The 27,752-nt window shown below is 39.4% G+C and overlaps 1 protein-coding gene across 3 annotated transcripts in view; it reads left to right on the top strand.

Annotated features, from left to right (window-relative positions):
• The first annotated feature begins 66 nt into the window (after nt 1–66).
• The window catches only part of ATP13A3 (ATPase 13A3), a 48,043-nt gene continuing 20,357 nt past the window's right edge, over nt 67–27,752 (top strand). For 2 of the 3 annotated variants that reach the window (XM_065748219.1, XM_065748220.1), the window contains exons 1-9: nt 16,821–16,987; nt 18,833–19,006; nt 19,762–19,932; nt 20,251–20,321; nt 23,858–23,938; nt 25,082–25,151; nt 25,992–26,126; nt 26,765–26,837; nt 27,213–27,344. In XM_065748219.1, the coding sequence (XP_065604291.1) occupies nt 16,937–16,987; nt 18,833–19,006; nt 19,762–19,932; nt 20,251–20,321; nt 23,858–23,938; nt 25,082–25,151; nt 25,992–26,126; nt 26,765–26,837; nt 27,213–27,344 (958 nt within the window). In that variant the 5' untranslated portion in view covers nt 16,821–16,936. Of the gene's footprint in view, nt 145–1,406; nt 1,457–16,820; nt 16,988–18,832; nt 19,007–19,761; nt 19,933–20,250; nt 20,322–23,857; nt 23,939–25,081; nt 25,152–25,991; nt 26,127–26,764; nt 26,838–27,212; nt 27,345–27,752 lie in introns of those variants that run through there. The other variant, XM_065748221.1, reaches the window with a different exon arrangement.

Genomic DNA, 27,752 nt, shown 5'->3' on the forward strand with positions numbered 1-27,752 from the left:
CGGCGGTTCCGGTCGCGCCTCGGGAGGCAGCCGCGCGCGCGCCGCCGGGCGAGCGGGCGGGGGCGGGGGTGGTGCGGGGGAAAGCCGGTCCCGCGCCGGTCCCGCGCCCACCCGCCGGCATGGGGCTCAGCTGAGGCGCCGCCGGTGAGTGGGGCCGCGCAGGTGGCGGCGGGCGCGGCCCGGCAGGTGCGGAGGGGCCTCTCCACCTCCGGGCGCGGCCCCGCGGGGCGGGCGCTGAGGTCGCGGCGGAGCCCGGGAGGCGCCGCCGGCGATAACGGGCCCGCGGTGCGGCTCGGCGGCGCGTGGGGCCGCGGCACGTGCGGGGCCTTCCGGCGGCGGCCGCCCCCCGGGGGCACCTTCGTTCTGCTCCGGTCCCCGGGGCGGCGCACGGCGCCGCGTTGTGCGGTTCGGCTGTCGGTGCTGCGGCGGTCTTGTGCCGGAGGGAAAGGTCCCGGCCGAGCGCGCGGGGAGGGCCCGTCCGCGTGAGAGCGGCCGAGGCGCTGCCGCTGCTGTCAGCGGAGGGCTGCTGTCCAATGGGCCCGAACTGCGGCCCCTGACAGCCCGCGCTGCGTCCTTGAGCCTATGGGAATCTGCTGCCCGCGTGGAGCGCCGGAGCTGGAAGCGTTGACAGGGCCGTTCTTAGAGCGGTGGCTTCGATCAGGTGGCATTGCTGGGTTCCAGAAAATACCGGCGGCTTGCCTTGCTGCAGTAAAGGCACGCTGTGGCTTTGTGTCCTCCCGCCCGGAGGAGTTCGGTGTGATGTACTGGCCCGTTGTTGTGCTGGTTTTTTCCCAAAATCAGTGATACCATTTCAGCTTCAGGCGCCTCTGCAGTCACGCTGGCAGGTGAAATGAGGTTTTTTTCTTTGCTTTGGAACTTTGAGCAGTTCCAACGGGGTGTTAACTATGTAAAGCTCAGTTCCCTTCTTTAATATGGTAGGAAATATTTGAAGTACTCCAGGTGAAGAGGCAGAACTTTAATACCTGCTGTTCTGGCTCTAAAAGCCTGCTGAGCAGCTGGGTGCTGGCAGGATGAGCGCCACGTACCTGTGGGATTGTGGTTGGCCACCTGCTCCCACGCGTGGAGCAGTTCAGGAGGCCATTGTTCCCCTCAGCTGAGATAACTCATCCTCCAGCAATGAGAGCTGCTTGACATCCAGACTGCTTAACGTGCTCAGTGCTGCTGGTTGGCTGTACCCACTGCCTGCCTTCTCCTAACATGTGGTTCTTAACATGTGGTGGTTGAGAATTCCGTTCTGGGTGTAGAATTCTTTAGAACATTTTCACTGCAGCATGCACTCAGTGGAAGCGTATGGTGTTTTCTTTGCTAATTCAATTAAGATCAAGTTTCGTGTGGTCTGTTCATCCCTCTGACTCTGCTTTTTTTTAATTTTGTTTTATTTGCAGGTGACTCTGCCATTGTACGAGATTTGTCCACCCACTGGCTCTTCAGACAGGTTAGCTATAATTACCTGCCATCAGTTTCCACCGTATTTCAAGGAGTTGCTACTTCTAATTAAAATAAACCTGACTGTTGTAAGGTACTGCGTTTCTGCTGCTGAACACAGAACTTCTCGAACCTGTGGATAAAACCCCTTTTTGATGTTCTTTAGATACAGTGCACATTATGTCATACTCTGCTGAACTTAGTGTCCACATGTAGCAGTGTCATAGGTGATAGCAATGGACTCTTAGCTGCATGTACGCTGAGGAAGTTTTTGTCTTGGTGTGTAGTGTGGCAGTAGAGGCTCCATACTACTGTTTTTGTAATCTGTGCTTTTAGTTAACTACAAATACAGCTTTACAGTGTTTGATGATCATGTCCTGCATAAACTTTGAAACTGAAACTGTTTTGAAGATTTATTGGTACCAGTCTACCTTTCCTGACTTCTGAGAAACACACTGATAAGATGTCTTGGTGGAACACCACTACTGAGGAAGAACTGTGAGGAACATCTTTGACTTCTGACAGCATGAGGCATTCCAGAGTGAGAGCCCAGATTAGCTAGGGAAATCTGATGTCATCAAAAGAGCTCAGCTTTTGAAGTTGTTCAGAAAACGGGTAAACATCCCAGTTATGATGAAATAAGTGGTTCACAAGGCCGTGTCTGATGTGTTACAATGGCAGACCAAGGTTATTGTTCAGGCCATTACTGCTGCTGGAAATGAACTCTTGCCCTGGCAGCGTTTCTGCTTCTGTGCTCTGCCAGTTTAAGTGTTCTGTGGCTTGGGGCAGCGTGCAGCCCAGACACAAAGTAGGAAGACTTGCCTTGCCACAGGTAATTTGCAGGTGAAGTCATGTCATCAGAATCACCTTTCTATTTAATGTGTAATTTGCTGCTACTTATTTCTCTTTTTTGATGTCTCCCCTTTCTGTCTAGATTAGTGTCTGTTTATGTAAAAAGCAGTTTGTAGGCTAGACTGTTAAACAGCATGTTTTTATTGCACTCTGTGCACTGCTATTACTAGTTACTCCTTTTGATTTGACGTTGCTTGGATTCCTACAGTGCTGCTATTACCATGGAAACTGAGTGTCTCTGTCTTTTAGAGCAACTCTGTCCAACAACTTCATGTGCATTTAGGGTATCACATTTGAATTTAGTATGGTGAGCTTTATGCATCTCTTTCTAGATCTTTATTTGTTCCTCTTTCATCTCCTTCAGAATCCTTTGCTGAGGTTCTGGCTGCCCATCTTTCTTCTGTTTATCCCTTCTCCATCCAAGATCCCACAAAGCTGTGAGATCCCATTGACTTTGATTTTGGTTAAAGCTGTCCGTCAATGCTATGAGGAAAAGGGAGCTTAGTGAAAGGATTGCAAGCAACTTCCTGAGTGCTTTCTGGAAGTAGTGGTACTGTTCTAGGCCCTTTGCTTGATTTCTTGCAGTAGTGTCCTGCAAGCTTCTTGAGCTTGTGCTCTCATCCTGTATTTTCTGTTAGCTCTTCTCCAGAGTATATGTTTATTTCTCTAGTTTATTTTTTTTTGTTTGATCTTTTCCTCTCAGGTGAGGGTCTGATGGTTGGGCAGGCACTAATTCATCTCTAGCTGAAGAGAGAGGAGTAAAGAGCATAAGCTGTGCTGGCTCAGCCAGCATGCAGAGCCTGATGCTGGAGGAAGGGCATGTAGCAAAGGGTGAAGTTACATCACAGTAGCTGAATGAGACTGAGAATCTGTGATTCATTCTTCTGCTAGCATGCCATGTGACAGGCATGGTGCATCAGGCAAACTCTTATATGAATCCAAGGAATCCTTAAGAAACATTAAAAAAGAAAAAAAGAATTGCCTTGAGGTGATAGCATCATCGCTGTCTTGTGCGTGGAGTACAGGGCAGCCAACAAGACCCATTTTCTTAGTGGCATGGAGCCAAATTCCAGTTATTCCAGGGGATTCTATGGAAATGAGTTTTTATTGTCAAAGCCAGGTTGCAGTGGGTTGCCCATGTCATAGAAGGAAATTTGTACTCAAACTGGGAATTGGCATGGAAAGGCCAGCTGTTCATCATGCATAGTAACTAATAACTTCCTCCTTGTTCTGGGATCCTTCAGACACTTTAGCTTATTTCTGAAGAGTAACAGCACTGGGTTATTTTGATTCCCCTAGGATCTCTTGCAGGAACCACTGCTTCTGGCTGAGTTGATAGGTGTGCTCAGATAGCTTTGTCAGTAATTTTTAAGTAACTTTTATTAAAATTAAGTAATTTTTGTAAAACTTCTACATCTTGGGAACTAGAAAAAAGGACTTTCAGATTTCATTTCCTCTGTACACAGACAGTGTATGTGTAATGTGCAGATAAATGCTTCCTCAGTGTCAAGTTGGGTGGACTCATCCTTTGGGTTGGTTAAAGATTTGCATAGGAGAATTGAGTAGATACTTCCGTGTGCTTTTTTTTTTTTTTTGAGATTGCCACAGCGTGCAGTATAGTTGGCACAGCTTTGTTTAATAGTTTCAGTGCCTTCCAGTGAGGAAATGAAACCCAGTGGTTTGATTAGTGCTTCAGTGTGGTTACATTTAGCACAGTAGAGGAGTGCATACAATGTAAATCCTAGTTCAAGAATTCTAATTTCCTAATTAGGTCTTTTAGAGAACATTTGAAATTATGGTAATGGTGAAGTGTTTCCCTTTCACTGTTCTACAATGAACTATAAATACTTTTTCATTCATTAAAAAAAGCTGCTTCCTTTGTTAAGTAATCTGCTTAGTAAAGAACAAAAGTTCAGTGTGTAGGAACCCTAGTTGTATTATAGTCTTAACACCCTTAGTCCTGAGTGAAATAACACAGCAAACTTCTCCCTTTGGTAGCTGTAAGGCAGCCTTAAATAACAAAGGATAGGTGGTTTGTAGTTACTGCTTGGGATTTATGCACATGATTCACACAGAAATTTGAAGTGCTGTCTCTTTATTTTGTGATTTAAGTGAGGGACTTCAACACTGTATGTGTGGAGCCCTGTGTGTGAGATTGGTGGGGTGTCCATGGGTGCTGGAACTGCTTGCTCTGATGTGCTGCAGTGTCACTGCATTCATAAACCTGTCTGCCCAGAAATAGCTGTTTTTTCAATTCATCTTTCTTGCGTAATTTCCCTTGTTTTTCTTTAAATGAATTTAGAATTAGTTGCAACAGTGGGAAGGTCAAAGTGCAAATGAAGTAGCAACTAGCAAGAGGAACAGAAGCTGACAAAGTTCCTGTGAAAGTCCATTAATAGGAGAAGGAAGATTGGAAAAAGCATTCTTGATTCAGTGGAGAAAGTGTGTATCTACAGGAGATGCTGAGCATTTAAAATGCTTCTCACCTGATTTGCTTGTCCTCTCTAATATAGGTCCGAGCAGGTGGTTAATCTTATTCATGCTTGAGTGAATACTTGTGATTTTGGACTGGAGTATAACGGCATTAAATGTTTCTTCATCTGTTGGTCCTGGTAAGCTTCAATGTGAAATTCTCAAAATGGCCTAAAAAGCTCAAAAAAAAAAAAAAAAAAAGCTAAAAGGTTACTCGAAGTACACTGAAATACTAGAAAGCTGATAAAGGACAGCTCTTAGGAGAGTTGTGATGGATGAGAGCCAAAGAAGAGAAGTTTGATGTCTGACAGTTCACTTCATCCTAACAGATGGAAAAAGCTGCGATAAACAGGCAAGCATTCTATTTTCAAGTGCTTGAAAGATAAGTAGCAGAAGAATAGCAGCATGAACTGATGTGTGCGGGAACTAATTGCATCCAAAGTCTTGATTTCATTTTATTTCAGAGCAGAAGACCGTGGATATGATGGAGGCAGTAGTGGTGTTCTCTTTTTTTCCTTTCCAAAGTGAGATTTTTCACGTTTTAATGGCCTTGTAAGTAAAGGGAGACAAGATCTGGAGGGAAGTGGACTTTGAGAAATGTGAAATTGAGTAGGTGGTCCTCTTCAGAGAACAGTAATTAATGATTCGGTGTTGAAGTGAGGTTATACTGAAGAAGGTTTCTGTCCTGGATATGCTAACTTTTCATGAAAGCACTGGTCAGATGGCTGATTAAATGTGCTTGTTAAATGTGGTGTTAGAAGACACAATGAGAGTTTAAAATGACCTGAAAATAATGATGAAATTCTATGGGGACAGATACAGGGTATTGCATTAGGCAGGAATGAGCAGCTGTGCGATGCAGAGTGAGGAATAACTGGTTAGGTGCTGGAAAAAAGACCAGGGGGTGTTCTGGATCACAAGTTGAACATGAGTCACTGTCACACTGTTTTCAGAAAAGGCAAGTATCTTGCTGGGGTGTTTAAACAGGAGCAGTGTTAGTGAGGGGTAAAGTTTTAAATCTTTTGGCTTTGTTTACCATCGGTATAGTCTCAGTGTGCAGACAGTATCTGAGTGCCAAAATCCATGAGGAACTTGGACCACTCGGAAAGAGTTCAGAGAAGAGAAATGCAGGTGATTGGAGTTTGAGGAAACAACTACATAAAGATGGAAGAAAATCCAAGTCATTTTGGCAGGAGATGAGGTTAAGGGGAATGTAACAGATTTAATGTATTTAAGAGATATGAGAAGGAAATGCTGTTTTCCATTACCGTTATGGGCAGGTTGACATGGGGTTAGATTTCCTTAAGGAAAGCACTGGTTGTGCTTTCAGCTTTCTTACATCTTAAAGTACCATTTTTGCTGTCTTTTTATTGATGGCCATTAAAAAGTAGTTAGTTTGTTGGGAAAGGCAAGTACAGTTGGTTTAGATTGGGGAGAAGACTAAACTCTTTGTTTTGCTGTTCCTTTCATCCCAATTTGGTGGATACTAGTTTTAGTTTGTGGTGGAACAGGGAGAGAAAAAGCACAAGATTCTTTGTTTTTTCCATCATCTGGACATACCAAGTGAATTTAGACCTTGCAAAAGCTCAGTTGGCTAGCCTGTCCTTGGATTAGTCTGGAAATACAGTGTTCTTGGTGGTGCTGTTTGCAAATGGCACGAGCTGCCTTGTGCTGTCAGGAGGTTCTCAGTTGTGGAAGTACTACAGGTTAGGAGTGTGTCAGTTACTTCAGGGCAGTAGAGCTTTGAGAAATTTTCGGTTATTCTAGAAGTTCCAGTGGTTTCTGATAATTGCTTTATATTCAACCGTGAGTGCAAGCACTTCTAATAGTGCTTAGAAGGGTCCACCATTGGTTTTGAAGATCGTTGAAGGGCGTGTTCTTCAGTACTTGCACCAATACAGGTAGCCTGAGTGAGCACAGGTAAAAGTGGAAAGTCCAATTGACAGCGTACACATGCTATTTTATCTGTCATTATTTTCATGCACTCTACCAATTGTTTTCGATAGCCTGCAGAAGATTGTATGTCAAAGCAAAGGATCTGAGTAATCCTTCTCTTCCAGTGATAGATTTTTACGGTAGTTAGAATGTGTGGAAAAATTAATCTGATTCTCTACATTTTGGTGTCATCCTGTACTTCCGAATCAGTGAGGTATGGTAACTGTTGGAACTCTGTCCTCTAGCTCTGTCACAGCTATTAGAATCAACAATAGCAGGAGTTTATCTCTGGGAGGATACGTTTAATGTGGCAGTAGATAGCAGGAGCTGAAAGTTTGGTGATGTAGATAAGGGTTGGCTTCCAATAAGAGAGGTTGTACAGTACCTCGCAGTTACGCTGCGTCACCTATCTGACTTTTCCTTCACCCCATAACAATATTTATTGAACTGTACATCTTTTAGGTACAGGTGAATTTCTTTAAGTCCTATTTTGAATTGCTTAATATTTTCTTCAAGTGGAAGAATGTTTTTTTCTGAGCTCTGCTTCTCAAATAGAAAAACTATTTGTGTATTAGGAAGCGGAGGGATCTTACAATTTTGTGGCAATGGCAAATAACATCTGAGGTTTAATCAGAAGCCTAGTAAATTCAGAAGGTTTGTTCCTTTGGATGGAGCAGTTTTTGGCTGCTGTCTAAAACTGGTACTTCTGTCACTGTAGCAGTCATCCAGGTCTGACAAGCCAGCGAGCAGTTCTTCGAAGGCCAGCTGGTAATTCATGTGCTTATGAAACTCCATTGGCAGAATGAGATCACAGTAGTTTTTTTGCTCATCTTTCAGTGTTAAGTAGCTTTGTTTCGCTGTGTCTGCATCTTGCCTCAGTTTCTTCTGCTTCCTGTTACCATACAGCACAGAGCTGTGGGAGGCAGTGATACAGCAAGTGCTGTGGCCTGCTGTCGAGCTGAAGTCAAGTAACACTTGACTATAACATAGATAAGGTAGGAGGACTTAAGGTAGCTGAGCAGTGACTGTGCTGGTTTGCCAACAGCTGTCAATGGAAGCTGGCTGTATCAGGCTGAGAATGTGTAGGTCCATACCCCGTGGAAGAGCTTTCTGTCGGCTTGTTGCTGAATGGAAGCCACCTCTTTTTAAAGCTCCTTTTACCTGGAGATGCTTCAATACTGCGGACAATGAGACACACCTTGACAGCTAGGTTGGTAAATTCATGTGACAGTATTTTTATGGTGTATCATCTCAGTGTTTCACTGTATCCTCTCATCTTACCTATTCTATATTCCTGAATTGTGGCTCTTAGATCTCTGTGTTAGTTCATCAAGGAACACAACCTAATGCCTTGAATGCTAGTTTTTAAACCTGAGTTTATATTTCTTAATTTGAAAGCCTTACAGTGTGTTTATTAAATATAGGATGTACAGTGAAAGCTGTTTATGCATTTAATGTTTGCAGAGGATGATGACAGTCATTGCTGTGCTTTAGAAATAACTAGAGCTCTTGTTTTTAGGGCTCTTCTGGATGCCTGGGCCATCATAGCTAGATAGATATAGGCCAGAGATGGTCCACCGTGCAGGCATGGTGGGATCAAGTTCTAAATTAGAGCTTTTGTGAAATTAAGTTTACGGACACAGAGAGTAACTTCCCTCTCTGTTTTCTCATCTTACCTCGTATGGTAGCTTGGAGAGTAAATTGATCATTTTTAGGAGCGAAGCTGTCAGGTTATGAGCATGGAAAAATACTGATCCATGGCAGTTCAGCCTCTGAATGAAACTTGTTGGCAGATCTTTATTATTTTAGTTACTAGAATTCAAATAAGGCAAGCAAGTTTTCTGCTTGACATCTTGAATTATGTTTTGATAACACCCTTTAATTTTAATTTGTAGCAGTCCTAGCCATGCCATGAATGTATATCTGTTGCATACAAGAAGAGCTCTTTCCACAGAAGCATTACAACTGAAGTGGGTAGTGCAAGCTTAATGCTTTGTATCAATTCATGACTTGTTTACTGAAATTACTATTCTTCTAAAATTCAGAAAATACAGGTTTAAGTGCTGAAATTTAGTGTGCTTGTATAGATGTATTTTTATATTAAAATTAATTTCAGAAGTGAATATAATTTGTTGCCATTTTTTATTCATTTGGAAGGCTGTGTTTAGCAGTTGCATAGATGTCCTTCAATAAATTTGATGTCGTGGCTTTAGAAGAGTCTGAAGAACAACTGCTCTGTCTTATTCAGAGTGATCAGCGGAGAGCAACAAGTGTTACTGGGATATGTTATGATGAGGGAGAAAATAAAGGCATGAAAGCAGTTTTCATGATGATAATGAACGTAACTGGTGCTCTAAATATGCCTTTGTCGTGACTATGCCAGCCAGATGCACCTTTAAAGAAACAAAGGTTAAATGCCTAAAATTTTAGTGGCACGTTCACCCCTTGTAATCAATCTGGTTTTACTTGACGATCTCCTTGTAATTTTATTCAAATGTTTTGATGTTAACCTCAAAAATATTTTCCAAGAATTCAGAGGAAGCGGAAAAGAAGTCATTGCCTCCTTTTACTGAGCATCCATACCACAAAAGCAAATATATCCCAGGAAGCAGATACTCTATGCGGCACAATAAGGCGGCAGCCACACAGGAAAGGCTGGGCTCTTGGCACAGCCCCTGAGGGGAAATGCTTCCTTGAAAGGACCCATTGTTGCTGGACTGGGGTCTTTGGGCTCCCAGTTTTCCTCTGGAGCTTCTGGTTCTCTTGGTGCTTGGATGGGGCATGGTTGCCATCTCTATTATTTAGCTATAGTAGTATTGGTTGTTCAACCAAATAGAAAGACTGACAAGTTCATGCCTATTGAAAGTGGAGTGTCTCTTTGGAAGCAGCCCAGCTATTGAAGGCTAACGCTGTGTGTAATGGCATCATGCCTTAGCCAGGATATTTGAAATGGTTTTAGCTTTCTTGTCCAAGAATAAAAAAAAACATTTCTTTTGTCCCCGTTGTCAGAATCTCTGAATTATATTCTTAGCATCTAGTGTACTCTTCCAAAATAGGAAAGAAAGAGTATCTAAAATAAATCTGTTGTATTGGAGTCCTGAACTGTGGAGCAGACCCTCATTCTCATATGGTAGCCAGGTAAGGGATCCTGAAGTCGAAAAAGGAAACAAGGAAAAGCTGTATTTCTGTGTGTCTGAGAGGGAGCAAGCTCTGGAGAATGTTGACTTTTGGTGCTTGATTTATCAGATGAAAAATTCTGTTAATGGGAGTAGCTGCTGCTTGAAGTAAGATAAATGAGATTACACAATAGCTGATGAAGTGCTCGAGTAGCTGTCCTTTACGTGACCAACTTTTCTTAATTCACCTTCCAACTTCTTCAACTTGTGCATGTGCTACAGTGGTGGTAGCAAATCTTCATGATCTGAAAATTACCATCTGAAGCATTCGAAGACCAGTTAGAAAGTAAGTTTTTGGGATGGCATTGGCTGCAGCACTTTGTTATTATGATGTATTATAATACTGAGTTTATTGTTAGTTGTAGAATTATCTTTCCTTAATGTAGCATGTATTTTACTATAAACATTGCAGTTGCTATTACAGCCTGCAGAAAGTATACTTTACAAAGAATACACTCTACAAATGTAAATACAATTTTGGTTTGGTGATTGTTGGATACAATGGTCTTCCTTAAGCCTAAACACAGAAACAAAAGCTTGTATTATAACAGAAAACCCAAGATGGGAAGTGATAAAATAGGTATTGAGTGGAGGGCTTTGTTAAAATTTAGCTCGTGTACTTGTAAAATTTCCATGTATTCATGAAACTATTATGTCATTCTTATTGTTAGAGCTGGGTTAGTTGACTAAAGTGTTAAGCTTTGTTTGTGGTACAAATTATAGCCTGAACTCCCCTCAAAATATAGCTGGAGGATTTTTGGTATTCCATGGTTCTTTCAGCTCATGTTTTACCCAACTTTTTGTTATACGTGATGTGGTTAATTCCACATTTACAGGTGTAACCACAAGCAGCGAGAGATCTGTAAATGGCAGGAGCTTCCCTTCACATAAGATGCATTCCTCAGGTTGAAGGTGCCTTTCTTGTGCTTCAATAATTTAGGTTCCAAATTTACAGTGTTAAATTTATTGATAATGCTTTTGGTATTATTTTTAATTAAGACTTGTGAGCTCGTAATAGCGTATGTTGAAGTTAAAATGTTATAAGCTTTGTTTTCTGTGGTTGTAAAAATGTGACGTCCCCAGGATTTGAGCAAGTTGCATAACAGGTATACAGTATGTGATCTGTTTCAGTTTTGAAATGGTATCGAGTGACATGACTGTATGTTCCAGGGCAGGCAAAGACAGGATTTTGTGCACGCTGTTGTTCTTGCCAGGTGGTGTGAGAAGCCTTCAGCCTTGTACTGCTGCTCAGATGTGGATCCCACTGGGAGCAGTGTGTAGTGTAATCCTGTCTGCCAGAAAGCGTAGTGCTGCTCGTAGAAACCAAGTGGAAGTTGTCACTGTTGGTAGGACAGTCAGAGATGCAAAAATGCCTACTGTGGGTACATCTGTGTTCAGAAGTTCCTCAAAGTCAGAGAAGCTGTAAAAATGAGCTTTGGAAACTTTCCTGAGTGGAGATGCCTTGACTGAGTGAAGGATGGATGCATCCTGCTGCCAAACTGTTTAGAGGCAAGAAGGCATAATGTGGATTTCAGCTGGGTAATCTTATAGCCTTTAAAAACAACTCTGAGCATTTGTAATTCCTGGTCTTTTTTTTTTTTTTTTTTTTTTAAAGAAAAAGGTCCTTCATTCATTTGTTTGCAGGGCTTGCAGGTTTTGTCATTCCTTTCAAAAGCAGCCAGTGGAGAAATTTTAGGAAATAGTCGATTATTTTTGCCTACATTAAAATAGCACCTTTTATTTAAAGGAGAGGGACAGGAGTGTAAATGTGGGACTGTTCTTAGCTAAGACACTGAGCCAAAGCCTTGGATTTAGCTCTTGAAAGTTTGAGATGTTCCCTTTAAGCTTTCTTGATTCAGTTATTTGTCTTAGGGTGAAATAACTACGTGTTGCAGTTTCAGAAGTGTGCTCCTAAATCATTTGCCGTTGTTTCTTTGCTTACCTCTTAACCTCGTGTACTTGTCCGTTTATTTATTCGTACAGCACATTTTGAATGAACTCAGTGTTTCAGACTCAGCTTTTTGGATATTGTTTGAGGAACTCGCTGGCAATTGACATAGGCAGGAGCTGCAATCTCCTGCAGTAATAGCTGATAAGACTTTTCCTTCTATTTTTGTGGACCCATTTATAAGTGTGCTTTTTTCCTTGAGCATGGTCTTTTAAATCATACCTAGAACTTCTAGCAATTCTGACATCAGGTTAAATATTACACACACATTGGAATCAACTTGCTGTATACAGCCTTGTGCTGAGTGCTGCCAAGTGGTGCATGGACCTGGCAGTCTCAGGAGCAGGATGGCAAAGGAGACCTTGGGATGAGAACCAGCTTTTTTGTCCAGTGAAGAAATATTTCTGTGGAGCATTGTGAAAGTTTGTAATCTTCCTGGAATAATTTCAGAGAAGCATTTTTACTGTTTTTACTGCTTCTCCTCTGGTTTGGAAAACTTACTGCCATTCTCTACTGTCAGCCACAGCCCAAGTGGTTTTGTTTTTCTGAAGAAGTTGGTGATTTGGAGTTGAATCTATTCTCTAGAGAATCGCCTCTTGTGGCCTATTGCTGTTCTAGCTTGAGGAGCTCTTCAGTTTTGAATTCCATAGCTTCTGGTATGGCAGAGATGGTGTGGTGTCTTGTGCACGTAAGGCAGTCACTTCCCACTCATAGGTGCATCAGTTGGCATGCTGAAGGTCTTAGCTGTAATGCACAAAAAACTCTACTCAGTTTGGTAACTGCTGTAAATATGTGCAAATGGCATGCTACTGGACCAAGAATAATGCCTGGTAATATACTCTGCCTTTGTAAGGACTGCCACCTTGGTAGGCTGATTCCTTCTCTTGATAAGGCTTTGGAAGAATGTAAAGTGCAGAACTGCTTAATTCCTGAGCGTTGGGCTCCTATTTTCAGAACAATAAAGAGTTTTCTGTGTTCTGACAGCTAGTCAGGATACAGCTGAATGTCTGCTTTATAGCAGGTACTGCCTACTGTTCAAGAAAGTTAGAGATCTGAAAGACCTGTACCAACACAGAGCTATTTAGAAACTTACTTCACAGCTATGGACTTGAGAATCATCTCTTAATAGAGAATTAATTGTTGTTCCTAAGTTCTAGAAAGGAATGTTTGGTCTTTCAATGGCCACTAACAGTAGCATAACGGATCCTTTTGGCTCCAGGAAAGCTCGAAGCTTATTAAGACACTGGGTTAAGTTTCACCTATGTGATTCATATTTGATCTTCATCATGTTTTCCTAGAATGGTCAGTTGTTCAGGTGATTTGTTTTAGTCTGAATTCTCATCCTGTAGAAATGTAGGTGCTAGGCTTATTTAGTGACAGGTTGTGCAGGCAGCTGGGGAAGATAACGTGCATTCATCTCTGCATGTGTGTTTCTTATATTAGGCCTTTTTCATGTTTTGTGCCTGTAGCTTTTCCTGCCTGGTGTGCTACATGGCTGGGTTTGCACTTTGGCATCTTCCCAAGGCAGTGCTGCTTGAAGTTGTACAGCACTGATTTCTGCAGTGCTCAGGTGGTGACCAGGTTACCTTCTTCAGCTTTCTAGAGCTTGATTCCTGAAGCTCTTCTACCTTGATATGTGTGATCACTTTGTTATGCACTGTGATAAACCCCAAAATGCTTAAAGTGAGAAACGTGTGCGTTTTTGGAACTGCATACTTTATCACTGTTTTTCAGCTTAAAGTGAATTTTGTTGTATTTACTTTGGGACAGCTGTAAATACAAGGAAGTGTTTGGTCAGAAGCACATATGCTTTCAGCTATGCAGATAGTATCAGGGCTCATGCACAGACCTGAAACTGTCTGTAGGAGCCTTGTGAGGCAATTGTGGTTTGAATAGAATGAGCTGTACCAGCAGGCTGATGCCTGGAAGGGCTGCCTCTCTATGAGCCCAATTACAGGATTGCAATTGTTCACAGAGCGGAGGGGGGGGGGGGAAGCACAATCCAAGCAGTGCCAAATCTTCTTTGATATGTTAATCTTTTGATAACAGTTTGAAAAGCCCTTGGAGACTTTTTTTAGATTTTAGACAAAATAGTTCATTTGTCAGGACTTCCCTTCTAGATAGGGTTGCAGTTATTAAGAACGGCCTTGCAACTCATGATGACAAAAGCAAGTGCAGGGAACGGCTGCCGGACTGCGTGCTGGTAAGAGAAACTTTACATTGTCTTGGGCTTTTGTACAGATCTCTGAGAACAGTGAAATAGGGGATATGTAAGAAACAAGTTTGTAAGTTCAGTTACTGATGTATTTTAAATGGGTGAATGATCACAGAGCATAAATGTGTGTAAAAAACAGTGTTTTTATTATACATGTATGCATTGTTCTAAAGACTTGATCTGTCAGTAAGTTTTATTATTATCCCTGGAGCTTATAAATTATCCAGGAGGTCTCACACTTCGGGTTTTCTATCTGCAGTCTTTATAGCTCTTGATGTTTTTCTCCTGCTATTGTGAAATTTCCAGTTGAACTGAAAAAAAACTGGAGGAATAAACTGATTTGCAATTACATATGCTAGAGCTGAGTTAGTTTGTTGTGGATTACGGACTTGGGACAAGTGCTGTGGAGTGTACTGGGAAGAACTCTCTGCTTCTTCCCTTACAAAGCAAACTTGAAGGGTAGCATTTGAAACGATTGAATTTTTTTTATTTGTTGTTTTTTTAATTACACCATCTATTAGAAAGGTGACTGCAGATAAGCTTGTAGGCCTTACACCTTCAGGTGTACTGATCAAAACTTACCATAGTTCTTTAATGTCATTTTTTTTCTCAATACATGTGTTACAAATCCACTTTTACCATCTTTACACTGTTGCTACAAATGTTTATTGCTTATAAATATTTTGGTAAAAGCATTCTGCTTGTTCAGTCAGCATAGATCAGCTAATAGTAGCAGTGCAGTACCTCGGGAAAAGATGCAGTGTTTCTTCTATTGCATGCAGTGTTAGGGTTTTTTGTGCACTCCTGTAACTTAGACAAACTTCATTAATTGGTTTCCTTCAGTGTTTTTTTTTCCTGATTAAAAGCTGCTTAGTGAATTAAAGTGTCAGTTTAAGAAAAAAATTGTGGTTTAGAACCTGTGTGGTATACCTCACAGTTAAAGAAGTGTCATTTGTGTATATCTTATGGCTTAATTTCCAAATCTGCAGTGACAAAGGTATAGTTCAATATTGGACAGTAATAGAAAATGTTCAACTTAACAGTGCAACAGTTGTGAGCTGGTGTTTGAATCAAGGGGGACTGCTGATAACCAAAAAGGTTCCTTTGATACAGAAAAAAATAAAAGCTTGATCAAGCACTCAGTTCCTGAAGTGCTGCGTTTCTCATCTGTGGCAGAGCCGTATGTCGTGCAGTCCTTAGCTCTGAGTGTGCATTTCTTCCACTGGAACCTTTCTCAGAGTGGGAACAGATTTCTGAGAAGCCCTGGATTTGGGCAGCAAAAAAACCGTTGCTGGATTCCTACGTCGCGTGTTGGCTTAGCGTGAGAGGTGGCAGTAGTTTGCAAAAGCCGTGCAAGGATTCGATGATGAACTGGGGGAGTGGATTGGAAGGAGCTTTTGAAGCTGATGTTGGTGGATGTAATGGTCTCTGTCCAGGAGCTGGATTTGAGAGGAGCTGGCTTGAAGTCTGGTGATTTGATTTGTGAAAGTGCTGAGGACTTAAGCATAGCAAAGAACTTGGTGACAGTTGTGTTTCTGTCATAATGCTACTTAATGTAAGTATTTGTAGTGCCTCCTAGTAATCAGCAGCTAAATGAGGTGAGGTCAAGTGGATGGCTTTCACTGTGACTTTTTTTTTGGAGCCACTTTAGTATGAAAAATAGCAATTTAAATAACCTTGGTTTTGGCTACGCTATAGAAGTGAATTCTTAGGACTACTTATATGCTATGGCAATAAGTGCTGACTTCAGAGGTGGATGTGTGTGCAGTAAATGAGAACAAGGTTGGTGACAGTACAGATAATGTTATCTAATCAATACTTTGGCAGGTAAGCAGTAGCTGTTTGATATTTTTAGGTGGGAGGTGGTCTTGTGGAAAAAAGGTAGAGGCTCTTGAATTATAAATTATACACACTTAATGTGTACAGGGGTACTGAAATGAAAGTTAGATGCAGTTTTAGTTTCCAAAATTTCACTTTTGGACTTAGCGTTTTTTATTTTTCTTGCGGTACTGAAACTTCTGCTGAGCCTCATAGTAGGTGTTGGTAGCCTTATGTCTGTAGCTCTTCACTACTGGAATAGGAATCTATTAAATTATGTTTATAACATAGGCACCTTGACATTCACTTGCTTTTCTGTGCTTGTGTAACTTATTTTTCTAATCTATCCTCAAAACACCCCTGAAGATTTGCAATTGTAATTAATTTACTGTAAGAGGCAAACTTGTTAATATCAGCAAGAGAATCATAGGATGGTTTGGGTAGAAAGGAGCCTTGGAGATTGTCTGGTTCAAGTGCCCCTGCTGTGGGTAGGGACTCCTCCACTAGGTAAGGTTGCACAAAGTAGCAGTAAAACAATTCTAAAGAAAGCAGAAGTCTTAACTAACCATTAGAAGTGACTTGATTTAGAAACGTTAGTCTGGGGTTGTGAAGACTCTGTGATTTTTCTAATGTTATTTTCTAATTATTTTGTTTGTTTGTTTTTTAAACACATAAATATTTCTGCTTAGTTGAGAAATGCACATCCCAGGGTTACAGTGCCTTTCCTTGAGGAGGATAGCCTGGCTTCTTAAGGTGTCTGGTTGAAGCCATTACAGTATATAATGATGAGAGTGTGTAATCTTTACTTACTTTGAAGGGTGTTCACACATGCTGCGTGTAGAGCATAACCAAGGTAGGTGAAGGTAGGTTGCTACTGGAAACTACTGTGGTGCAAATTCAAGATCTGTATTAATATGTTGTCAGTGTGTTTCATGTGTATGCACTTAAAGTTAAAAAAAAAATGCCTCTAGACAACCTGATACTTAGAATCTGTTACATTGCTTCAAGTTTTCATGATTTTGTTTTTAAAGGTCTTCCATATCTCACGTTGAGAAGTTCCATATCATACTGAACATGGAGAAGGAAGAAAAGAAATTTGTCAATAAGGCAGAGGAGGAGGAGATGGTAATTAATTATGTATTCTGTTTTTATACTGTGAGATAAATGTGTTTTTATGCTTTTGTGTATATATGGGGCGTATTCCATCAGGAAGTGTTATGTCTCAATTTAAAACAAGATTTTATAAAGTTGAGTTCATCATTCTTTCTCTAATTACTAATTTGAGTGTTGGGATAGGTGATGTTTTTTTGCTGAAAGCCTTTGTGGAGGTGCTAGGTTGAGGTCAGCAATCAAGCAGATGCTGCTTTTTAACAATATTTTTAAAGGAAAAAGGTGGAAGTGGAACGGAGTAATTTCTTCTGTTCTCCAGACCCAAACTTTTTTTCTTGTTAGTTAAAGCAGCTTAAGTACCCTAAATTTGCCTCTGCTTATTCTTGCATATTCGTGTTTATGCAGTTAAGATTCCACATCCTAAAACAAGGAGAGCATCTCTGTGGGTGTTTGGGAGCATTTCAACTTTGCTTTTGACTAAAGCAAAGATATCTCTTACTGTTCATCCTGGAAGATTCAGCAGCTAGATTTGACAGAAACAGTGTCAGCTGGTCTTTAAATTTAAAGTCCTCCTTATAGACTGCTGAAAATACTTGGGCTATATAGGGATTTTTCTTTAATGTTGAAGTCCTGCACGTTGAATTCCTCACTCTTTCTTTAAGCACACTGCTAGGAAAAGGTGCTCTTCGTTAGACCATCACAGAGATGATCATAGAGTAGGCAAAATGCACCTTACAACAAAAGTGAAAATGCACTGCTTATGTCCTGATCATTAGAAGAAGATCTTTTTCAATGGGATAATGCTCAAAAGGAGCAGTAGTATTTCCCTCTATTCTTTTTTTTTTCCTTTTAATGATAAGGAATGAGGATTAACTCCAGTGTTTTAGGAGTGGGTTTGGTCTGTTTTTAGTAAGCTGAGAAGTCTACAAAACAAACCTGTTGAAAAGCCTTTTCTTAGTTAAAAGCAATGAAAATCCCAAAAGTTGTGCAGAAAGTTGGTGTTAATACGAACAGTTCTGGTGGGGCTCAATGGGAAACATCACTGCTGTTTTACAGCAGGAAATATAATCTGATGATGTAATGTGAAGCTCAGGAATGTTAGCATTGAATCAAGTAAGCCACTGAATTATGTTCTGTTCTCAATTGTCATCAGGTTAAGTTGGTACATGCCTTGATAAAGGCACACTTAATATTTTGTGGGTTTTTTATTGAGAATATTTTACTATCTGGAGCAAGGTGCATAATCTTGGAGAGTTCTGCTTGTTGTCTCTGTTTCACATTACTATTTCTTCTTAAATAGCAGACAAAAGAATACAGTTCCTTTAATTAGGAGTAGTATTTTACAGGTATTGTTACACATATGTTTAGAAAGTATTATGAAACTGTGTTAGCACCAGTAATTAAAAACTGTGCTGTTAGCTAATCAAATGCTTGTCTGGTAAAACTGATGCCTGACAAAAAAAACGAACAAACAAAAAACAATACTTTTTTTCTGAAATGCCTGTCTGGCTTGTGCTATATACTGATCATAGATATGACGAGACTCAAGGCTGGTTTTGTTACAGCTCGAGTCTTCATGGACCAGTGCAGCAAGGAGACAGGTTCTGTAATGAAGTGTTTTGAACAGTGTGTACTTGCTGCCTTTGTGGGGCTTTTACTCACCTTTGTGTTTCTGACTGAGATAAACAGTCCTTTTTGTTACTTTCCATCACTTAAAAAAGAAATATTTTCTTCTTCTAGAAAAGTAAACAGAAAAAAAATAGATTTCAGATTTAATATCCTTTATTGCATTTTGTGAAAAATTAATGTTGGCTTCTCAAGCCAGAGGAATTAAGGGTGTCATTGCTGTTTTCCATGCAGGAGATCCACGGCTATGAATTATGTCAGTGGAAACTGGTGCTAGTTACTGTGGGTGTGATCTGTTCTGGTGGCTTCCTCCTCCTCCTCCTCTACTGGATGCCTCAGTGGCGTGTGAAAGCAACGTGCAGAAAGACTACGCTTAAAGACTGTGAAGTGGTTCTGCTGAGAACAACTGTAAGTCTATAGATAGAAGGGTGTGCATAGGCAAGGTAGGAGTTGTTTCTCATCCTGCTTGCTGAAATACGCAGACTCTGGTCCGACAAGTAGACACAATTGTAGTGCTAAAGAACTGTGCTCCTTAGTACTGTGCATAGCTTTCCTGCCTGTATGGGAAGAGTGCCAACTGTTTGCAGAGGATGTTGTGAGAACAAAGTCTTTGCTTTTGGATTTTAAGAATTAAATACATGAATTACATTTTCATGGAAAACTGTAGATCAGATGCCTTGTTCCTATAGCCTGATACACAGTATTCTGTTTTTTGACTCTTCGTGAGCCACTTGAAGTTTGCTGAATTAAGGTGAAAGCATAGATCCAAGTGTGGTATATTTCAAACTATCTTTTTCCTCTGCAATTGCTGTGTGCAGGATCTGCTTATGATTCTGTGGTACATCTTCAATTCTTTGAAGTGGCAGAGTGGGTGAAGCTGCCATTGTTCTTCCTCTAGTGTTTTCTGAAGACCATGATAGGTCAAAATTCAAGTACCAAGTTTCATTGCTTAAGAGAGAAAACAGCAACAAACCCTTTAAGTGTGGAAAACATTATTTCAGAACTGTGGAATTAAGTGCATTCATAAGGCATTTGACATTAATTTGAAGTTATCTTCCAAAACTATGTATAGACTCTGTTATCTATTTACTCGTTATTACAGTTACTGTAGTAAAATGCTGTTGAAGTTTTGTAGTAACTTCCTCTTTTTTTTTTTCCATAAGGATGAATTCAAGAAATGGTTTTGTGCAAAGGTTCGTGTTATGCCTTCTTCAGGAGCCAGTCCTTTACAGAATCCTGACCCTGTTGGACACAAGGTTTCAAATGGCCACACTGTTCATTTCTGTGAATCTGCTGCAGAAGGGAATAAAAATTATTTGAGAAAGTATTTGCCTGTAAGTAGAGCTGCAGTGCTTCACTTGCTAACTTTCAGAGTGTCTGCAATTAGTATCCGCTGCAAACGTGCAGTACAGTATGTGTCAGTTACTTCATTTGTCTAAAAGCTGAACAGACTCCTTGGGTGGAAAACAGCTCTTTTCCAGAGTAATTCACTACTAGGCACGGTGGGACGTTTGAAATGTTATTTTGAAAGAAGCCTGTTAAGTTTTCAGTAACTTCTCTAAATTTGTCTTCTATCTCTGTGTCAAACAAAGGTCAGACAGAGGAGGTGCTGAGTGGTGCTGGTTTAATACCTGTGTCTGTTGCCCTTGCAGATTCGTTATTTCACACATCACAGCACGAAGTATTTCTGGAATGATTCAGCTCAAAGTTTTGATGTTGTACGGTAAGAATATTTCTTTCTTATTTTACTTGAAACTGCATTTTTGGTAACTGCCTGAAAGTGTGGTGAAAAATAGTGTCATGTTCTGACCAGCTGTTCTAGCTCAGTGAGCCTTTGAACTACAGTGAGAGAAGGGAGGTTTTAACACAGTGTGACTTCTGGAAAGAGTTTTTGTTTAATCTACCTTTATTGAGCATGATTTATATAGGGTGACATGCTTTGTGCCACTGCAGGCTTTTGCTTGTTCTAGGAGTGTTATTTGATAATGTGAGCACCTGTTTGTAGACAGCAGTTCTGTAGACTTGTAAAATATTTTCCTACTTTTGGAATATCTTAGGCTTCTTGCATTGCTGCTGAACTACACCCAGAAAGAGTATCTTGGAAGAGGGCAATTCAGTGGATGCTTGTTGCTCACCTTTATGTATGTGTAGCTGTGCTTAGCCAAGCTGAACTAGAAGCAATGGCTCTTAGTAACAACGTCAGTCTCTTGCAGTGGTGGAAGATGCCTTTTAGTGGGTCGTACAAACTGTGTGCTGAAGGTGATGTGCTGTAGTTACTCTCAGCCAGCAGCACAGTGCATGGTAGGAGGGTTGAAGATGGAAGTCTTGTTTTCTGGTGTTACTGGTGAGGCCTTCCCATAGTCATAATTTAAAAGCTAAATGAACACAGGTTTCTCTTTGTGTTTTTTTTTTTGACAACTACTTTTTAAAACAGGAAGTCTGGATGAGAAACGTACTTTTCTACATGATGATTCAAAGTTTCATTAAAAGTTACAAGGACTACATATGGAAAAAGTTTATGACCATTGGCAGAAGGAAGAATAATTAAAAATTTCTAAGAGACCTACTCTGCAAACATATGAATAATATGGAAAGTTATCAGCAGTGACCACAGTTACAAGAAGTGATCATCTTACAGGCAGTTAAGAAATTCAGAGCTCCTCTGGGAAGATGAAGATGTCTCATTTCATTTGTAAATAATTGAAAGCTTTATATACATCTCTTTCTTTATGCTAAGTCTCTCTTGAATTACAGTGGTACAGATGCAGGGAACATTTTTACAACACCACATGGTTAGAAATAGGTGTCGTGCCTTAGCATGAAAGCAATGATTTGAAATTTGGCATTTGCTGGCTGTCTGACCGTGCCTTTTGATGTTCTTATGATAACTCAGCCAAGTTATAAGCCCCTGAAAAATGTCAGATATGCCTGTGAAGTTGAGAGCATTTATTCAGTCACATTCTTGCTAATATGCCAAATTTTCACTGCTATGATGTGTCAGGAATTGCTCAGCCTGACCAGCCACTTGATTAGTCAGGTACTGAATCTGAACTAGAAGCCACTACTGAGCAGCTGGGTACTGAAGTGGAGAAAGAGCCTCATCTTGGACACATCTGAGACTGGTGGAGTACTGAATCACTTTGGGCAAAGTCAAGTGAGAACAGGACTACGGTGTAGCTACTCTCAACAGTGAATTAGTTATGGTCACGTAGGGAAATCCTCGGTATCACCTGGGAAATAGTAATTGAACTTAAGAATATAAACATTCTGAAAAGACGTCTTAAACATTTATACTGGTTGCCTTCACTGGGATGCATTTCTTAAGCTGCTGTTCAGTTTTTTCTGTAGTAACATGGTAGAGAATCAATTTGTAAGGAGATGGAACTTCAGACTGAGGGCTTTGTAGTAAAATCCTAAGCTAAGCAATTCAGCTGTAGTTGTGTTCTAAGTATAATACTGCATAACAAGGATAAGTCAGTCTGCACAGTCAGTTATGCAAGTATCTGGAAGACAGAACGGTTTGATTACATAAAGAGTAATCACAGTGCAGAAGGGAAGCAAATAAAGATTTCTTGGGCAACTACTTCAGTTATGAGAGCTTGAGTTTCATTATCATTGTTCTTATTATAATAATGTGACATTAAGATCCCTGGTTTAAACACAGGAAATGCAAGTGCAATTGTTCTTAAACTAAATCAGACCTGGCCATGTAGCCAAAGAGGATGCACCTTTGACCCTGTCTGTCTGTTTTGTTTCAGCTAGTGTCAAATGAATCTTTGAGTGAGTTGATGAGTACTTTATTACATAAAGTATGTGCATACTGGGATTTTCTTAATGTCTTGGGAATTCAGTACTGTGAACTTAAGTGGAGTGAGGCTAGTTTCTCTCACTGTGGACTGAAATCTAAAATGATTTCCTTTTCTGAGCAAAACTGGGAGAGAAAAACTGCTGAGGGAAAATTACAGGAGAAAATAGAGTAGAAGGCAGGTCTAGGTATAAAACAGTGAAAGGGGGAGTGGAAGATACTCTCTATGCTGAGAACTACAGCTAAGGTCTGATGGCTGATATAAAATGCAAGTAACGCCCTGTTGAAGACTTTATCTTAGCATGAGCATTGCACACAGGCACATTTGCATTAAAGCACTTTGTTTTAGGGACCCTTCTTAAACCCACTAGTATATTCCTTTTCTATTCAGGGAAAGAATAATCAAATTGTTTGGGACAATTGAGTGGGGAAAAAGGCACACTTACTACAAGAGAATTATATACTGAACTAAAAATAATACTTTAAAATCCTTGAACCTGAGATAATTTAGAGAAAACATATAAACCTGTGATGAGGTTTATATGTTAGCATTTTCATATTCTCTAACAATATCACCAGAAGTTGGCAGAAGCATAGTCTGAGGCTTTGCAACAGTGAGAGTGTTAAAATTCTTGCCCCATGTTCTAGGGAATGGAAATAATTCTTACTGTTATGCATGGGGTATTTCTTCACTGGGATGCAACTCCGAGTCCTTTTTAGTAGATAACATAAGTTTTCCAATGTAGTAAAAGACCTGTGTTGAGAAGAGCTGTTTTATCACGTCATCTTTGAAAGCCTTTTGAAAGGTAATGATGTTTTTCAGGGCATACAAATTATGTCCACTAGAAAAATACGTGGACAGTGAGTTTACTAGTTGAAATGATCCCGTACCTATAAACGTAACGATATATCACACATTATTTCTTATCTGAGGGTCTTCTAATTTACAGCATTTACTTTCCCAGCATGTAGGAGCCCTATTAAGATGAGTCTTCCAGTGTTGAAATGTAGGCTGTGTTTTACCTAGTGCTGGCTGGTATTTTGTTAGCAGGATGCTGTGAAATTGTTTCAGTATAGTGTTGTCAGATAGTGATTGATAATTGTTTCTGAAATGCTTCCAGTATTTGTTAGAGGCAAATGAAACAGATAATTTGAAGAGATAGTAGTCTATATTTATTTCATATGATGTCTTAAAACTTCAGAGGATTTGAATATTAGTTATGCTAGTATTTTAGTTCATTTTTCAAATGTATCTCTATTGTGATTGAAATAAATGTATGACTATCCTCCAGAGTAAAACATGTCAAGAAGAAGGCTTTTAACATGGGATTTGTATCTACAGTTATGTAACACTAGAAAAGCATTAATTAAGGGTATAACTCTTGTGTTAATGAATACTTGATTTTTAGATATCAACTTTCTGAAATAACTCATTGACATTTTCCTCTACTTAGAGGATTAGATGACTCTACATTCTGTTCTTCAATTCATAATGAGCACAGCAGAGGACTGACGAAGGAGATGCATGATTATAGGTAATGTTACAATATTTGAGGGAAGAATTGCTTTTATCCAATTGTCTCTCCTCGTAAAGCTATCAGAATTTAGGAGGCAACTATGAGTGTTACATAGTTAATCAGGAATATTGAATGCCAGTAAACAGCAGCGTGACCTTAATTCTATCTAGTTTCTTTATTTAGAAAGATACAAATGAAGCTTGCCAGGTATTAAGGTTTTGGCTCTCATTATAAAAGCTTTGCAAGTTAGTTTCAGAGATGTGTCCCTTAATTTGCATAGATCTACCTACGGTTGATTGGAGCTGAACACATTTCCACTTCTTAAAGTTCCAGTTGGCAAGAAATAACTGGAAAAAGTATTTATTTTGTTTGTAACAGGCTGTTCTAGACCAACTGTGTAAGTGTACCTGTCAAGGAACAAATCTTTGAATACCCGTTGAGAAAAGAATCTGAAGTGTAAAATTTGAATCCAACCAGCTGGAATATTTATTATCAAAACATTCATAGGTACATAAGCCTTGGTTTTCTAATGTATTGCTACATTACCTAAACTAGAATAGGTTTGCATTTCTGTCTTTTTTTATAAATTATTATTATTTTGCGTATCAGACCTTCCCAGTTTTAGATATGGAAGCATATTCTTGCTCCTTCCATGTTCTATTGATTTGTGGATTTTCCTTTAAGATTAATAATCTTATTAAACTAGATCAGGTCCAATCAGAGATTAGTTTTTTGCTTACAGTCTTATGATTTGCAATTCTTCATGCTGTGCTTAAAACTAAGGTAAGAACCATGAAAAGAGCATCTTGCTGCAAGAGTAGGAATTAAAGTTAGAGCTTAAGTTGGTGAGAACCTTATACTGGGTTTCAGATTGATATGGTTATTAAAATCATACCTATATACAGTTCTTCGAGAAATCTGATCGTGAAAGAGCCTAAAAATTAAAAGACAGTTTAAATTGAAATAAAAAGGTAATGATCTTCATATTGGAAGTATGTAGCATCTCATTGGACGCACATAATGATAAATGCCTTTTGAAACAGTAAATGTGATTAAAGGGGCTGTGGATTAGATGATATTTTATTTTCTAGTACTAATGGAATTTATTTGAAATAATTAAGACCTATAAAAATTTTAAGTTTTTGTTTTGTTTTAATGCAGGAAAATGTTCTTTGGAATAAATGAAATTGCTGTGAAAGTGCCTTCCATTTTTAAGCTTCTGATTAAGGAGGTAAGTTTTTTTTTTTTTTTTTTTTTTTTAAGAACAAAAATGCGTGTCATTAGAACTTAAAATTTTAAGTACAGTGATTCTTAAACTAATATTCAAATAATAATGTGAAATGAAAACCTTAGAGAGCCCAGCACTTATCAAGAAAAATGGTAGGGAACTTTGTTCCTAAGAGCTCCAAGTCTACGAGGTTTTTGCTACAAACTCTTCAGAGTTCAGTGTGGTGCCCTAGTTAAGGACATGAAAAAAACATGCCTGAAATTTTTGAGTGGCAATGCATCTTGTTTTTATGGTTCATTTCAAACTTGATGGAGAACACGATCAGTGGCTTTATCAGCCTGGGTATTTTGCATTACAACACACTCGTAAAATCAAATGTGTCCTTGCATGTATGCTTGATTCACTTGGTCCGTTTCCCTTTTATAACATGCATTTGAGTAGCTATTTTGTTATCCATGTGTTAATAGGTGGTAGAACATTTTGAACAATGAAACTCTCCGACCTGAGCTAGCAATAAAAGTATTTATAAATAATAAAGAGATGATAGCTTTAAATATAAGAAATGTAATTTATGATGCAACAGATGTTTTTATCATTTTTGCTTTGAGGTGTAGTGAAAGGTGCATGCTATCTTTAAAATAGCATGCAGTTATATGTATTTATGAGTACTACTTTTGGAGGGTTGAGGAATTTGTGAAAAAGAGCAGTTTGGCGAAGCAGGCAAAAACCTCATTAAAAAAAAAACAATTCTTCTCTACAGAGATAAAACTTACTGTGACTCACTTCTGACTGAGAACGCATTTGACCATTTGGTTTAACTTTAATGTTCTGTCATTCTTCTAGGTTCTCAACCCTTTTTACATTTTTCAGTTGTTCAGTGTGATATTGTGGATCACTGATAAATATTACTACTATGCATTAGCAATTGTGATCATGTCGGTAATATCCATTGTTAGCTCACTCTACACTGTTAGAAAGGTAAGTTCAAAGTAAACACACATCTTGTCAGCATTTTATTTATCAGATTATTTTTATGTCGACATTCTATGAATCTTTAAGAATTTTTTAGAAACATATATAGAATCTTTTTATGGATTTTCCTTCTTTGAGTTGGAAGAATTTGGATCCAGCTGTCTACCCACCACCAATATTTACACACTTAATTACATCTCTTAGTACAACATCTAAACATTTTTTTAATACCTCCAGGAATGGTGACACAACCACCTCTCCCAGCAGCCCATTCCAGTTCCCGATTGCTCTTTCTGAGAAGAAATTTTTCCTAATAACCAGCCTGAACTTAGTACAGTTTGAGGCCGTTCACCCTAGTCCTACTGCTATGTATGTTACTGAGCAAATGTTTTTATAATTTGTGTAGCAGTGTGTATTTTCTTCAAGGAATGCTATTAAAAGTAGGAAATTGGCCTGTACAGATTACTTGAACTTTATTTGCCTATGAATTTCTTGCACTATTTTCATGCAAACACTTAAAGTAATATTTTGTTGTAGATGTATTAGTAAGAAAACTGATAATTTTTGCTTGTAGAGGTACAGTATGCATTTAGAAGAGGAGAAGCTGTGCTTTGAAATATTGAACTGTTTTCTCCTCTTTGCAGCAATATGTTATGTTACGTGACATGGTAGCAGCTCACAGCATTGTCAGGGTTTCTGTCTGCAGAGGAAATCAAGGTAAATTTCACAAATGATTTCTGGACTTCTGCTCATTTGGATACCAAAATAGCTGAAGATTATTAGGTTATAGTGTGTGATATTGTTTTGTAAGACATGGCTTTCTGTTGTATTTCTGTCTCTTTAATGAACTTGATTTAAATCTGTATGAGCTTGATTGATTTCATTTGTTAGATGAACTATACTCATATGTTCTAGAATTTCATCTGTAATGGCACTGTTCTTATTTATGTTGGCTTTTTTGCCCCTTTTAAAAGATTTTCATAATGCCACTAATAAAACAGAATACGGTGTTAAGTATCAACAGCTGGATCATAGCTGTGAGGTTCTGTGGTGACTGTTTTCAGGTAAACTTGTTTGTGTTCTTACACTTAGAAATTGAAGAAATTCTTTCTACTGATCTTGTGCCTGGAGATATCATGTTGATTCCATCTAATGGGACAATTATGCCCTGTGATGCAGTACTTCTCAGTGGTACTTGTATTGTGAATGAAAGCATGTTAACAGGTAAAGTAAACTTGATGTGCTTTTATGGCTAAAGATGTTTTGTACCTGTGTGCATGCTTGTCTTGCAGCTTTTTCTCACAGAAGTGAGAATATTTATTTTGCTTCAAATGCGTATGTTCCTGCAATTACTTGTGCTCGTAAGTACTTACGTGCTTAATGCAACAGGCACCTGGTACAGCTTGGTAACTCCAAAAATGATTTATAGTATCCTGTTGAAAAGTTTTCTTCTTAATAGTGTGTCCTGCTCCCTCTTGACTTAGTGGATTGAATTGTGCAGTATGTTTCTTCAGAAAAGTTTAGCACCAAGTTTTTAACTACTTTCAGTATGATGGTAGTGAGTAGACTGTTCTGCTCTGTTTCTTAAGCAGATGATTGCCTTGCTAGGTTTGTGTCTGCATGTTCAGAAAG

The sequence above is a fragment of the Cyrtonyx montezumae genome, unplaced genomic scaffold (genome assembly GCF_038088225.1).
Source record: "Cyrtonyx montezumae isolate F1298 unplaced genomic scaffold, pur_monq_1.0 scaffold_5, whole genome shotgun sequence".
NCBI classification, from domain to species: Eukaryota; Metazoa; Chordata; class Aves; order Galliformes; family Odontophoridae; genus Cyrtonyx; species Cyrtonyx montezumae.